The 15,813-nt window shown below is 37.0% G+C and overlaps 1 protein-coding gene across 1 annotated transcript in view; it reads right to left on the reverse strand.

Annotated features, from left to right (window-relative positions):
* Window positions 1-11,445, reverse strand: part of TMTC3 (transmembrane and tetratricopeptide repeat containing 3) — a 24,717-nt gene extending 13,272 nt beyond the window's left edge. Inside the window, exons 1-6 of the mRNA XM_009876217.1 lie at window positions 11,229-11,445; window positions 9,433-9,651; window positions 5,311-5,410; window positions 3,796-3,911; window positions 2,266-2,438; window positions 1,176-1,428 (exon numbers count right to left, since the gene is read on the reverse strand). Of these exons, the coding sequence (XP_009874519.1) occupies window positions 1,176-1,428; window positions 2,266-2,438; window positions 3,796-3,911; window positions 5,311-5,410; window positions 9,433-9,651; window positions 11,229-11,417 (1,050 nt within the window). The 5' untranslated portion in view covers window positions 11,418-11,445. The remainder of the gene's footprint in view (window positions 1-1,175; window positions 1,429-2,265; window positions 2,439-3,795; window positions 3,912-5,310; window positions 5,411-9,432; window positions 9,652-11,228) is intronic.
* Between the last annotated feature and the right edge of the window lie 4,368 nt (window positions 11,446-15,813).

Genomic DNA, 15,813 nt, shown 5'->3' on the forward strand with positions numbered 1-15,813 from the left:
GGAAATAAAGAGCCTTAAAGTTCAAGAGCTGGCCGAAGGAAGATTAAACTACTTGGTTTACATTTTTTAAGTGGTGTAAAACTGTAACATTTTTTTCCAGGCATGTCATCTTGCGTATTAATTATACCAATAAACTATGCCAGTTTCTTTTTTTCATACACAGCTTCCAAATTCAAGACAAGAGGCTCAAGTTACAAGAAAAAACATATGAGTGAGAACTATCGTGTTGGATCTCTTTGAAGTGAATCAGTTTGCAAAGAAACCCTTCGTCTTTAATTGTGCGGAAATATTCCCATCCATCTGAAACTTTTGGTGGCTGAGTTACATATGAAAAAAAGTACATTCCTAGGCAGACTAAGATCTATGCATGTAGGTTTGTTGTACAGATAACCCTGCCACTGATTTAATAAAAACACGGTATCAGGTAAACATTAATCTTATGACAATTTGCAGTGGAAGCAATCAAAAAGATGAGTGGGTTTGGATGAAAAAGGGACTAGCCCATTTGCTCCTTTCCATTTCCTTCAAAATATCCATTTCTGTTACTCCACTTCAGTTTTAAGGCCTTATAATACTGAAAAACAAGAACTGATCTTACAGGTTGACAAAATTAGTTTTTTCCTTAGAATATGGAAAAGGCTGCAGAAGAGTGCCTTTGCTAAACCAAAAAAAAAAAGAGGAAAACTTATATTCCTAAATGCCAAAATATGTGTTTTTCTTTTACACCTGTGAGAAAGAAAAACTAGTCACTTACTAAATACACAGCAGTACTAATGGCATTTAAATAAGGTAGACAGCAGGATGGAAATGCATTATGACCCTTAAAGCATAAATTTGTAAGTTCTACTAAAAACGCCCATTTGCTAGTTGAGTTCTGAATACCTGAAAAAGGCTGCAATATAGTTCGCAAATATGTAACAAAGGACATATTTATTCTCATCTCTTGTCTCTTCTTCTCCAACTCACCCCTGACAGTCACCTACTTGATTGCAATTTAATGGTTTTGTGGCTACAATAATTTTCCTCCTTTCTTATGTGTTCATTCTATCCCAAATAGAGACACATGCAATCTCTCCAGGTCACAGCAGATCAGACGTGACCAAGCAACCTGAGCCACTTTCCTCTCTTTAAAAAAAAAAAAAAAAAAGGACAGAACCAATGTGTATCATTCATACCATCAATACAGTCTTGGAGGAATCCCCAGGATATCGGAGACTGAAGACAATCAAGGATCCCAAAAAGCAAAAGAAGGTAAGGGTGGCAACATTTCGAACATCGAACAAAGACTCCACGAGAGGAATAGTTCCCATTGTCCAGTCACAGCATAATTCTGAGGGGTTGAGAAGAAGCCAAGCATTTACAGGGAGGAGGTAGTTGAAAGTCAGCTGTCTGGCTGGGGAAGGACTAACAGCAGCCGGATTATCAAACCTAAAGCAAAAGAAAGGAGATAAAGGAGTGTTTAATGAAAAAACATATGGTCTTGAGCCACTTTGTGCTCAGAAAACAGCAAATTTTAGACTCAAAAGTATCAATTAACAGACATGTACAATATCCTAATCTTCCTTCATTTGTCAGTAGTGTAACTTGGGAACCACGCACGGTGATCCATCCTAGTGCAGGATAAAGCTCCCTCCAAGTTTAATAAACTCCTTTAAGACAGAATCAACATAAGCTTGAGGAAACAGTGATTTACATCTGAAGTTGGATTCAGCAGTCCTTGTTCATGTTTTTATAGTTTGCCTCGCTTTTCAGGGAGAATACATATTTCTACATTGCTCATGCACTTTTAAGATAAATTACAGTTTTTCAGTCCTGACATTACTCGTATATACTTATATTCACGCACTGCATCTGAAGGCAGCCACGCTTTCTGCATAGAACATACCTAAACCCCCAAAATATTTTTTTATGTAGGAGGGGGAAATCTTAAGGGGATTGGAGTATTCAGCCAGAGTTCAAACAGATAGCCAATAAAAAATATTTTAGTAATACAACATTTGATTTCTGAACTACTAAAACAAATTGACATCCACAAGTTTTTAAAAATTAATGCCTGCTCAACTACCTAATATTTTGGACATCCTTGTCAACAGGTACTGAAATATACTGTTTAGCAATTTCACAAAAAGTGCAATACTGAACGGTCATTACTTACCAATATTAAAATAAGTTAATAAACACTGCTGTTTTGGTCATTTCATTCAGATCGCATTAAACTGCACCTTATTTGCCAGTATCTGTAAATAGGAGACTTTGCATTCCTACCTTGTAAACACTGGAAGTTGAGATTGGATAATCTGGACTCTGACAACTACAAGCAGCAGCGTACTGAACATCAGGACTATGAGCTTCAACAGGGTCTGGAGCATAGAGAACGGAATACTGCCCTTCCCTCGAAGAATCTGTACAGCTGTGTCCAACAACAATGGCAAGGTGTACTGCAGAAGGAAGAATTGTTTAAAAACAGGCAGCGTACTCATTAATCCCTTTGATAAATATGAGCTGTTATTTTTGTTCTTGTTTTTCTCTAAATGCCTGCTCCAAAGAGTTACTTATCTTCTCACAGCTTTCATAACAACCCCCTAAATAAGTCCATCACTCTAATAAAAATAATTCAAGTACTCTTGCTAACACTACCATAGCTGAACTTGTATGCCTGTAGTTCTGTATTTTGCACTGACAGATTAAAAACTTTGTACTACTTTTAGAGACTTTAATAAATCAAGTATGACCAAGAAATAAATTTTGAAGACCATAAATCACTATTTTTAGAATTATCAGTTTGTTCATGCTACATCTGTGCCCTCAGAGGAAGGTTCAGTTTGGGTTTTATCTTTTCTGCTCAGGTGACTTACACAAACTCCTTGATCCTCATGAAACTGAGGATCAGATCAAAAGTTACTAATAGAAAGGAAGAGTGGATTCAAAAGTATGGTCACATACTGGTGATTTCCTCAGAAATCCCATTTGAATAGTGGATGTTTATTCACTAGACTTGCAAAGGCAGTAGTTAGAAATGCACAGATTTTTGTAGTAATAAAAAAAATGTGATTTTAGTATTTTGGCCTTGAATATGTATCTCTGAGACAGACAACATTTTGCCTTTTACTGTTGTAGCTTCTGCAAAATATTCCTTCACATAATTAAGGAATATTAAACTAGAAAAATTTCTTACAATATCATGTATTTTTACATGCAATCATGTATTTTTAAATTGCATACGGTTTGACTAATAAAAAGCTAAGAATTATTTCACCGTATCTTTTTTTCCTAAACAAAAGTTACGCTTAGAGTGAAACCAATCAGATTAGAAAATAAATTTAAAGGTATTCTTAAAACAACAAATTTCCTAAGAATATTACTGATTCAGATGAGACTATTCCAAAGCAGAAGAGTGAGTGCCTTTGTATATTCTCTATTTTGACAAAAGGAATTAAAATAAAAAATCCCCCATCTTTATGCACTTTATAGACTTTTTCATCAAGGCTGTTACATGTCTTTGTAAAACTCAGTCAACTAAAACCTTAGGTTTCCATTAAGAGATATCCACTCCTTACTGAGAGCATTTGGTAACACCTCTGTATATCATGTAAAGGACAGCTTAGAAGTCACTGGATTCCCTCACCATGAATCATGTACGTTAAACACTAGCTGAGTCAAAAAAAAACGTGGTAACAGAAGTATAAGTCAGCCTGAACTGATAAAAATCAGTGCTGAAATATGACAGTTCAAAGCAGTTAATGTCTCATTACAGAATTCCTGAGAATACAGCCAACTTATTTTTCAGCAGCTTACCCCTTGAGCAATAAATACTTCATACACACAGCATATCCCCACCACTGTTATTCCTTGTTCTTTACACAGTGTTGCGACAGCTACTAGAAATACAGTCACTGCAATTGGAGTCCACACTGCAAATAAAGAAGACATTACTGACAATGTCCCATCTTACAGCAAAAACAAACATTTGATAAACTAAATTAACCTAAAAACGTGAAGACTTTGGCTCCTGAACATGTGTTCATGTTTGAACATGCTATGTTCTATAAACTTATTCAATATGCCATTTGTTATTAAAGGGAAGATTATCAGTTTCACTCTACAGCAAAAAATCATAGAATGGCCTAAGCTGGAAGGGACCTCAGAGATCATTTTAATCCAGCCTCCCTGCCGCCAGGGACGTCACCTCTCGACTAGATCAGGCAACACATGGGGACCGAATGGGAATCGAACTCATGACCTTAGCGTTGTTAGCGCTACGCTCAGCTGACCGAGATAACCAGTCGCCTATAACACATGTGTACATTTTAAAACTACCTCCCTTGAACTGAAAGGACTAAATGAAAGGCAAAAGACTAATCTATGATAGGAAAAAAAAACAACCCCAATCTTTCCTAATTCAGAAAACACCTTTTGAAATGGAATGTTTTATAGGGACTCATGAATTTTCACAAGGTCAATTTGACTTTGGAAAAGAGGTGAGCTTCCTACATCTCTGCTGAAAGTTTGCAGCTTACTTGTGACCGTCTGAGACATCTCAGTATGCTTTCACTTACTCGCATTAATAGAGGTCAGTCCAAGTCTCCTACTCTAAGTATTATAAAACCGGTAAAAAAGTAATTAAGTCTTGAAGGAAAAAAAAAAAAAAAAGGTAATTTATAATGGAAAGTACTATTACACTGGTATCTTGGTGACTAAGGGTTTTTTGTGCACACTTGCTGAATAATCAATTGTTCTGGTTTTGGCTGGGATACAGTTAATTTTCTTCCTAGTAGCTGGTTTTAGATTTAGGATGAAAATAATGCTGTTAACACAATGAAGTTTTCGATTCTTGCTAAGTAGTGCTTATCATAAGTCAATGATCTTAAGCAAGAATGCTGGAAGGGCACAAAAAGTTGAGAGGAGACATAACCAAGACATTTGACCCAAACTAGCCAATGGGATACTCCATAACCTATGACATCATGCTCATTATATAAACGGGCTGGGCATCAGTCAGCAGTGAGTGACTGCGCTGTGCATCACTTGGTTTACATATTCTAATTATTTTATTATCATCATCATTATTATTACTATTATTATTTTCTCCCTCTTCTTTTCTATTAAACCATCTTTATCTCAGCCCATGAGTTTTACTTTTCAATTCTCTCCCCCGTGCTGCTAGGGAGAAGGAGTGATCAAGTGGCTGTGTGGTGTATAATTACTGGCTGAGGTTAAACCATGACACCAATACACCCATATTATCATTTTAAGAGCTTTGTCATCAGTGATACAGAAATGAAGTTATATATATATTTGTCAATCATTTACCTATAGTGTTATCTGGGCCTTTAGATTTTGTATAAGACAAAAAAGCAGCTAGGAAAAAGATAGATGATAAAAGCTCTGCTCTGCCCACAACTCCAGTTACCTGGAAAAAAAAAAAAGGAAAACCAAGATTATTCTTCTAGTGATTATTCTAGTACTAGAATAATGCATGACTATTATACTGCCAGGATATGTTTTAATAGGATCTGCAAACCGAGCAAAAAATGCTAAGATTGCTTTCAGTTCAATCAGTACCGAGTTGAAAAACAGGATGATACAGGTGGCCGGTGGCCACTTGTGGCTGATGTGCCCCTAAGTATCATCATTAATGCCACAACTGAGAAATGCTGTACTTGCTTTTACCTTTAGTAAGATCAGGCACAAACAGCCTTTTAGGCAATTTCTTTCTTCATAATACTTGGAAGAATGTAGCTTTCATCAACAGCAGCTTTAAACAAAGCCTGACAAGGACTGCTGTAAATATACATCCTGCAGGCAGTGCCACATAGAAATTACAACTATTACTTTCATTTACATCTTTTCTGACTGACTGAACAGATCTGAAAGATGCATTCCTTTGACTGGTGCTATGGCAGCTCTTTGGTGAGCAGTCAAGAGTTACAAATAAATTGATGGCAGGCTCTGTGCAATGGAATTGCTCAGGCTTTACGACAGACACAGTAATTTTCTGAATGGTAATTCAGTTGGCAATATTAAAATTCTGTGAAATTTGTAGGTAACATCCTTTTTGGTCATGAAACAGAGCAATGGATTTTCTGAAAATTCAGAGAAGCGCTAAAATCCACAGGGCAGAAGGTTTCTGTTTCGGATTCCCCAACGCAACACAGGTTAATTTCCATTTCAGGAGCTGTTTTCAAAATTATGGTGCAACCAACAACGAGAAATGGAGTAAAGGTCAGTAGTTACTGCAGTACCCACTGTGCTGACCATAGTACCATTTAGGACTGCCTTTCTTCTTCATTTTTGCTCTTCTGTAATGTCTCTGATCGCATCCAAAAATTTTTGCAAGTAAGCTGGCTGAAAAAAGGCATGCTGTCCCGAGGTAGATAGTCATATTTAGCTATGGAAACTTCATAGCCCACCATGTAATTCTGATGATGCAGATAACTGACTTTCAGACATCCAGACCCAGCCAGAATTTTTTATTGCTAGGTACATTCTTGGTCAAGCATGATTGATCCAGCACAACATAAAAAGAGGAAGTAACTAAAAACACAAGGTCATAGTGCAAAGTATTCAAATTTGGATCTGACATTATGCTCTGGTGCTTCCATTTAGAGTAGTGTAGGTTTACGAAAGGACTCACCAAATAGTGCACAGACAAAGCATGTTTTACAACTGATAGGACATCAGAGTTTGTGATAATATTTTGCACGGATTATTTTCAAAATGTCTTAAGATGTTTCTAAGATACCTGGTCTGGATCTCAAAACTGTACAGCATTAACACAGAAACTGATCTGCTTTGTCTGTAGATCAGCTGAAAGAGATCATTAGCAAAGCAAGTGTGCTGCTGTGCTCCCACAGTCCCTTGCCAACAAAAGAGGGATTCTATTTCTGGATATAAAGGTGACTTCTGAGAGAAAATCTGAGCATTCACAAGGTTAGTTGACACCCCATAACTGTAAAAGGTGGTCAACGTGCTTCTGGCCAGAACAGTTCCAAGTAGCTAGAAAGACTGAACTGGAATTCTAAAGATAAGGACAAATGAAACTACGATGCTGTTATTCAATCCATTTCCTCAAAAATTCTTCCTCAGAAAATGATACATTAACACCGCGAGAAACCAGCTTCTCTCTGAAGTCAAACACAAATTATTTCCTATTTTTCCTGCTCTGCTAGCTTTTCCAGGAAAAATCTATTTATCATAAGATCGGTAAATGTTCGAAATGTTCATGTTACATCTGTTGTTTCAAACTCTTGTGCAGGGGAATACTAAGTAGGAGAGTAATTTGAAGGAATTCAAATTGGATACATTTCAGTTATAAAAGATACAAAAGGTAGCACCAAGTGATAAAAAAACTGGGAATGAGACCTGGTTTGGAGTTTTCACTGAAATCTGATTAAAATAGTCAACCCAAACTCCCAGTTCTAAAATCCAGCCCACTATTACCTTCTCCTTTCCACGTACAGAAACTTCTAGTTGTTTTGCCTTTTATACACGTGCACAAGTCTCAACTGCTAGCTCTAAGAATCCTTTCTTGGTTGCACATGAGGCACAACTCTCAATGCAAACACTTGAAAGTATAAAGCGCACAATTTCTCCAAATAGAAAGCTTAATTGAAAAAGGTGGGGAGAGGAGGAAGAAAAACTCTTTAACTGCTTCTTCATCAAGTACCTAAGCACAACAGCAGGGGAATTCAATTACAATTGTGCTTAAATCTCAAGCGCCTGTTAAGTGTTTTAGGAATGGCGCAAAGTTCTGCCAATCACACAGTGTTAAAGTGCCCTCATGTGGCTAATAGCGGGAATTGCACACTTATTCCTGAACTGCTTCACAACGGCACTTCTTAACTTTCGTAATACACTGATTTACCCAATACGCTTTCACTACACAATGTTGTGCAGGATTTGAATGATAGCTTTTGCTAACTGTTGCACAGTACTAAAAGCAACTGTGCTGCTCTTATCTCAGATGGAATGTGACAGTTCAAGCATGGTGAAGAATCATCATATTTGGAATGAAAGCCATAAAATCACATTGCATTGTCTAAGCCATGAAACACCACTCATTTGAGTAATTAGAAACTTGCTAATGCTCCTGTAAACATACTATTATATTTACTACAAAGAAACAAAACCAAATTGAAATGTAAAGCACATTTCTTCAAAGAAACAGAAAACGAAATGAAATTAACAAAACTCTTTTTAAGCCATATTTTACCCAAGATTTTATGGGAGTTTGTGCTTTTGAGCACAAAAGCAAGCAAAAATGTCTAGGTGTTTAACTTTTGCATTTTTAAACATGTCACGAACTTCTTATAGCAAGGACATATTAGTAGCTCAAACAGCAGTCAATTACAAACACCATGAATGTAATTCCTATGAACATTTGCTCAAAGTACACAGATTAAGGCTACTGAATTGCTGCTGACAGAGATTTGTGTCTTCAGAGAACAAGAGAGAAATAAACTTTTTACCTAAACAAATCAGGACCAAAGGTAAGGTTAAGAGCAAACCTTCTGCATTTTCCTAATATCAAGACAACCCTCTCTTTCACCCCCTAAAAACATATTAAAGAGTGGCATAATATCTCCAAAGAAGCAAAAGGTTTAAACATGCTCAGTTTTCTGAAAAATCAGCTAATACTGTAAGAAAAAAAAAAAGAGACTGAGAATGAGCTATGCAACATGTGTGAATTACAGCTTAGCAAAGCCAATCCAAGCGATGCAGAAATAACAGCAGAGAATTCCACAGATCTACTTTATCAGTGTTTCTGACAGAAACTAATCTAAGGAATGGTGATCGTAAGACTCCATCTACTCCACAGCACTGTAAGTCTGGGTGACCATTAAAAAGCGTACAACCCAACAGTTTGTAAAAACAATGCTTTGTATAGCAGTGGAAAACGCCTTTCAGAATCAATGGAAAGGTAAATATGAGAGGCAAGAAACGTATTTCCTCTTGTATCAGGTATGTGCAAAACCAGAAGGTTCAAACAGAATGGCTCTAAGCTGGCTGTAGCATAGCAACAATCCTAGAAAAAGCCCTGCTGAAACAGGTATGCTGACATAAAAAGAAGGTGGACAGAACACACCTGGTGTGTGCTTAGCCATTCTGGAAATAAGAAATCTGGAAATGAATTCATAGTATTTGCAAAATGTGATAATGGATGAATCATCATGGAACACAAGTATCTGTGTAAGCTAAAGTAGCTATCACCACAAAAGTCAATGTTCAAAGCAGAGACCCAAGTTATCAAATAACTAAATTAATGTTAACTCCAAGCACTAAAATTTGCGACCTCCACCACTCGTGGCAAAAGGCATAGTGATTACAAGTAAAATCACACATTTTTTGGAGTTACGATACTCAAAGAGATGCAAAACACATGAAATTTAAGGTCAATTAATACACCTTGAAGACATTAAGCTTATCACCTACCGCTTCAGTATGTATTGGGTGCACTGCAAAGAGCAAGGAAGCAACTACACTGCTCCTGTTGTCCAGAAAAAGTTTACAGACCTTGAGGAAGACCACACAGACCACCACATGAAAGACCAGATTTAGGAAGTGGTAAGAAACTGCATTTAACTCGCTGAACAAGTAGTTTAAACGAAAGGTAAGAACTGTAAGGGGACGGTAAGATTTATGACTCCTCTCCTAAAAGAAAAGAAATAAATAAATCAGTCAGTCACCAGTAACTTGCAAAGGTCGTTTTACTCCAAAGTATCTTTCTGAAGATCTACACACGCATGATTCCCCCCTCTATTCTCAGGCATCTAATTTCAAAATAATGATCTGAAGATAAGTACCATTAAAATTATGAAAATAATGAAAATCTAGTTAATTAAAGGAAAGCTCAATTTAAAATTAAAATGGTAGACAGATTTTAATTCTGACTATTTTTCCTACTGCCACATAATTTTAATATTATTCAAGTATTTTGATCACCATTTCATGTTTTAGAACAGTAATTTATAAAAAAGCAATTTGGTGCACTCAGCTAAACATATTTTCTATATATTTTCAATACGTCTATGCTGCCAATTACTCCATCCATAAACACAATCTTCCTGTTCCAAAATGGATTCGTCAATGCACAGTCTGTTGATACTTCTCTGAATACATCCTTAAAACAAACGAAGAAAATCTAAGAAAAAACTGGCAGGTGGGAGGAGTGGGAGTGAGCAGTGGGACAAGGAACCAAATTGCAAATGCAGACAGACAAAAAGTACAGGAGAAGAAAATAAGATTTTAAAAGTCATGAACAATCAAATTAATCTGACTTTATTTAGTTAAAATTAACCTTTCAGTTGGTTCTAAGTGCAAAATCAACACGGCAAGAGGTGGCTTGCTCCTGCTCCACACTGTTAGCGTTTTTCCGAAGTAAAGTAGTGTTGAAAAATACTACTTGAAATTTTACTGTGAGTTTAGGAACCCACTTACTTTCAACTACTGCAGGACTAGATGGAATCTGAAAAAAGTCTGGAAGCTTTCATTACAGGGTTATATGAAAATTATATCTCAAAGTCTGTTTGTAGAGCTAGCAATTAGTAACTCTCAAGGCACTAACCCTGTATGTTATGGACGTAAGAAGAGAAGTTTTTTGCCCGTCAAGACATTCCACCTTGTAAATCTATGACTGCCAGAGAATTTTTAGTAATTTGCTCAGCAATGGCACCATGTGTAACTTTCTAAACTATATGCAAATTCTTTAGCCATTGTCATTTAATGATGTTTATCAACTACTTCAATGCCAATGCAGCTTTTCATGCAAGAACACAGCCATTCTACACAGGATACAAACCAAAACCTCCGAATCCACATCAACAATGAATTCAATACCCACTCCCTAACTCCCAGATTTGTTGTTTAAGAGTGCCAGCTTTTCTTCCAGATTGCAGTTAGAATAAACACCCTTGATGGTCAATGTCTAGCTTTTACAGGAGGAAAAGGAGAAATGGTCAGTTGTCCAATTTCCATAGTAGAATTAGGTAACACACAACATCTTCAAGCACGGTATGCAGCTCCATTTTCTTGCAAGTTCTTTTACTGAACAAAGCACAATACAAGCAATGTCGGTTCCTGATCTTATAGTACAAAACAGTAACACTATCAAATGCCATTAGAAAGGAACTATTCTGTTAAAACCACATTTGGGAAAAGAAGTGTAAAAGCTCTGCTCAAGGTTTTTTTCAATTTCCTAAATGCCCCAATTTGTTTCACAAACAGTTTACCTCAGACATTGGAGTGCCCCAGAAGTCATTCTGAAACAGATTTTTTAATGGAGTAGAAGGATGCAAATCTTTATTGTCCAAAATCGCTGAAACATCATCAAAAACAAAGCCACAAAACAGACTGTTCCAGTAGCAGGCTGCCACCACACCAACTATTAGTGCTGCTTCCTTCAGGCTTACATCAGCCATCTTCTCTAAGAGTTTTCATAGACAAAAGCTGAAAAATATGGAGAGAAACTTAAGTAGCTTTACTGATTAAAAACTAAACTTGGTAAAGTCAAATTAAGGCATCCAGTATTTTAGAAGTTCATGACACTAAAAATCTGTAAAGAAAGCTGTCTTCAAGTCTCATCCATCTTACACAATTTTGTGTTTAAAAAACACACTCTCATTAAAAATTTGATCCCTAAAAAGCCCTCATACAAGCTGGATGCACTGCTACATTTCCCATTTTACTAAGAGAAGACTGATGATGGATTCTGACATAGGTTTTAGCAGAGATATACAGTCCAATTAAATGCTGCACACACTGAGGAACTATGGAAACTTAAGTTCTCTAGAACCCTAAATAATTTAATGCATTCACACGGAATACTAAGTTATCAAAAAGGCAGACAATGTGTTAATTATTCATATTTTTTAGGTTTAAGGGTGTTTCTGAAAAGCAATTTAAAAAAGAAACCAAACAGGAAACTTGAAGAACTTAACATAGGTGATCAAGAACAGGCGAACGAAGACTTAGTAATAAAAAAAAAGTTCAACTTACCATTGAAGCTCACGCTTAGGTCATTTGCAATCTTCAGAGAAGTTCATGAAAAGGTCATTGCCGATTACTTCTATGTCACTGAATGTTCATGAGTGTCCTGTCTAAAGAAAAACAGTATGCAAAAAAGACACTCAAAATGCACTTTATCTTAATTATTTTCTCTTATCTTGCATAAACTTCCTAAGCCCTAGAAATTATCAATCAGCAATTTTATGATTATTTAAAAGTGGAAGACCTGATCAAAAGGTGAAATTACTGTGCACTGAGTTGTTTGAAAACACTGTTGTGCCTTGGAAGAGTAAAAAGGTACCTACACGTCAAAGGCATCCTTTTTGACCACTGGCTGACACAGCATGGATTACTGCCAATTGTTGGAACCAAAGATACTGAAAAGCTACAGATAGTTGAACACCGACTTTCTTTTGAGAAAAAGGAAAGATAACAGAACAAAAATATATAGCATTTTCTCCAAAACTACAGGGGGTAACATCTGTAAGGACAACAGAACAGCTAACATTAGGCAGATCTGCAAATACGTAAAACCACCAGCTTATGTCTATCAGGGTTTACACATCAAGGCTGAAAAGTTTTCAGGAAGCTGTTTTATTGTAATGTTGATTTTTTTGTTTCTTTGTTTGTTTGTGGCTTTTTTTTTTTAATTGTGTTAAGGTTTAAGTACACTATCCTCTAGAAAGAGACTATAGAGATATTCAGTCAAGCAACTCCAGTTGTGGTTTGCAGCCTGGGTCTGAGAGAATGACAACCACTAACTGCAACTAGTGGTAAAGGAGCAGTAGTACAGGATGGAGTACACATGCACCAAGGTGCAGGTGCAGATAAACTCAAAACCAGGACAAAGATCATTTAAAAGGAATCAAACTAACCCACGCAGTGTTACTCACATAAAGGCTGTGAAGTAGTTTTTCGTTTTCCTTTGTAGTATGTGGAGCACTGGCTATGGCTGCTACTTCAACCACATAAGCGTTTCTTCAAAGGTGCCACCATCTTTGTAATTAAAAAAAATGGGAAAAACAAAACAAAAAAAACATTTTAAAAGTTAGGGGATGCTGCTACATCTTTTTGCCAGGCTGGCTGAGAGTACTTTAAAATACTGAGCCAAGATTAATTGTAAACATATTTATGGTCTTCTTGGCAGCCAGAGAAATCTTACTAAAAAAAGAAAACAAATCATACTGCAGGAATACATGACAGGACAACTCACTTTTGAACTTCAACTCACCAAAGTTTTATAGTTCCGCCCCTCAAGAATGTGGAGGAGAAGAAACTGCTGTTTCTCACCTCAAACTGCTTGTTTGCAAGTGCACTTGCTATTTGGTGAAGTTCACTAGCTCTGCTGAAAAGCAGTGAAATCTAAAAAAAATCTGTAAAAAATGTAATGATTTTCCATCATACAAACCTACATTTTGAAAATGCCGTGTTTCAAAAATTAATGGGACAAGACAATATTGCCACACAGAATCAACTGTAAGGTTTATTTAAAATCGGTCTTCAAAAAAAACTATGGAAGGTGAGCAGGTTTTCGGTAGTAAGTTTACTGTACTGGTTGAAGCAGCAAGCCTCTACAGATACTGCTTTGCATATCAAAGAATAACACTGAGATAATTCTTTAACAACCCCTATTTCACAAACAGTTACTGCCTCCCAAACAGAGAAAATAAGATAGGTCCCTGAGTATAGCCTCCTATCAAAAGGAAAAGCTTAACCAACCTTAATTTCTAGCTCCTCAACTACATTTTTGGAGGATTTTACTTCTCCCTACAGAGAACATATGTCAAGACATCTACTTTACTAACCCCTTAATCGTAGGCAATTCTGATGCTTTCACAAGCCCTTTTTGCTCTGATTTTCTAGTATTTCTTCCACCAAGAACTCTAAATTTACACGACTGACCATGCTGTTCCCTGATAGAACTATATTTACTTACACGCCAACTATAGGCATGGGGAAATATCATTTTCATTTAAATGGAATGGAACTCCTAGGCATAAAGAAATTAAGATTTTAGCTACACCCAAACATTTAAGTGGCTAACCCATTAGGGAAACCTGTCTGAGAACTCTAGAAAAAGCTTACCTTTAACATGGCATTTCTTTTAATGTGCAATTTGCCCTCTCCTTTATATGCACATTTCAATCACAGATATGATTGCAAATACATGCAAACACATGGCGACACTTCAGTCTTTCAAGACAAGTATTAAGCCACAAACACTCCAGGCAATTCTGATACAGCTTAACTAAATCTACTGTAAGGAATGAATACATGTGACAAAAGGTATTGTTCTCTGGTTTTAGCAGCAAGTCACGTAACACACCGCTCAAGCTGTGCTACGCTTGGTAACATCAAATGCATCGCACCAAATCTCTCCTAATTTTTTGTTGTGTGCAAAAGCACTAGGAGGTCTTGGCCATAGGCAGGTAAAATGGAAATGTGGAAGAGATACCATTTTCCAGTAATGTGCTTCCAGGGTAAGCACAAAGAATAAAGAAAAACAACAGGAAACGCAAGGCCACGTACTATCTGTAGATCACACAAACCCGTAGCACACATACTTGACTACTTCTGATGTGCATTCTGGCATTCTAAGGTCTGAATTTCCTGAAATATACTGTAAAGATACATAAAATTAGGGAAACTACTTTTTTTTTCCACTGGGTCTGATAACGGGGTAACGTTAATGTTCTGGCTGAGATTAAGCACAAATACGGAAAAGATGGTTTCACAGTCCTTTATTTTAGCATAACAAAGCAGATTTTGAGGAAGGCTCACCATCAGAACTACTACTTTCTGCCTGTTACTACAGCTGGGTCCACCATCAAACTCCAAGCTTCAAATCTGGAATGATCATCACCATGTTGAGAATGCAAGACTAAGAGGCTTATAAAAGCTCACCTGTACTTGGCAAACCAGGTAAAAGTATGTCTGCCATTAATCTCAGTGGGAAACAGCAACTGCTATTTGGCAGCCAACACTCTTTTCACATCAACTAATCTCTTTATCAGTTTGATGTTGGAAAGTAAGAAGCCATATAAGGAGTAAGCAAGACTGAGAACCTGAGATGTGCTGTGAGCCTTGGCACAACCGAGCTCCTCTGGTGAGCTGATACATTCCCCTCCTGACCCAATAAACATGTTGAAATTTGCTATCAATCCTAGTATGGTCTTGCATGTGCCAGTACTTCACCGCTCAGTTGTGACTGATAAATACCTGTAACACACCACCTGACAACTTGTTTGTTAACAGAAGCTTGCTCTGGTGGAGAGCCACATCACTAACACATGCGAACACACTGACTGTCCCTCAAGTTATTTTTCATCTTGCCTACCTGCTACTTTCACAGCTTTTACGACATACCTTAACCACCTCTTGGGCTGTACAACTGCCAGTTCATGGTCTATGGAATAGGCACAGAGCTCCCATGTGACTAGACAAAATGAGGACGGGTACATACATTCTTACTAGATTTCTGTTGGACATTTTAATTTACAACAGTATCTGACTGTGTGATGAAGGACATACAGCTGAAAACAATAAGCAGCAAGATAAGCCTTGTGACACAGAAATGGCACAATTGAGAGAGCAAATTATGGGAAAATAGAATGTCCAAGCTGTGCAGAACACCTGTGGGTCTAATTTTTCCAGGCTGTTTGGCACAGAAGTCTGTATATTTCACTGTACTGTTTTCATGTGCATACAGAGATATTAAGTGCAAAAGACAGACAAGAACTAGAGCTCTCAAGCAGGTTTGGCTTGTAAGGCATGTAGGTGTCCTCTTCCAACTTCTTGAGAACCTTCTAC

This window comes from Apaloderma vittatum, unplaced genomic scaffold, assembly GCF_000703405.1.
Source record: "Apaloderma vittatum isolate BGI_N311 unplaced genomic scaffold, ASM70340v1 scaffold1349, whole genome shotgun sequence".
Taxonomy (NCBI): domain Eukaryota; kingdom Metazoa; phylum Chordata; class Aves; order Trogoniformes; family Trogonidae; genus Apaloderma; species Apaloderma vittatum.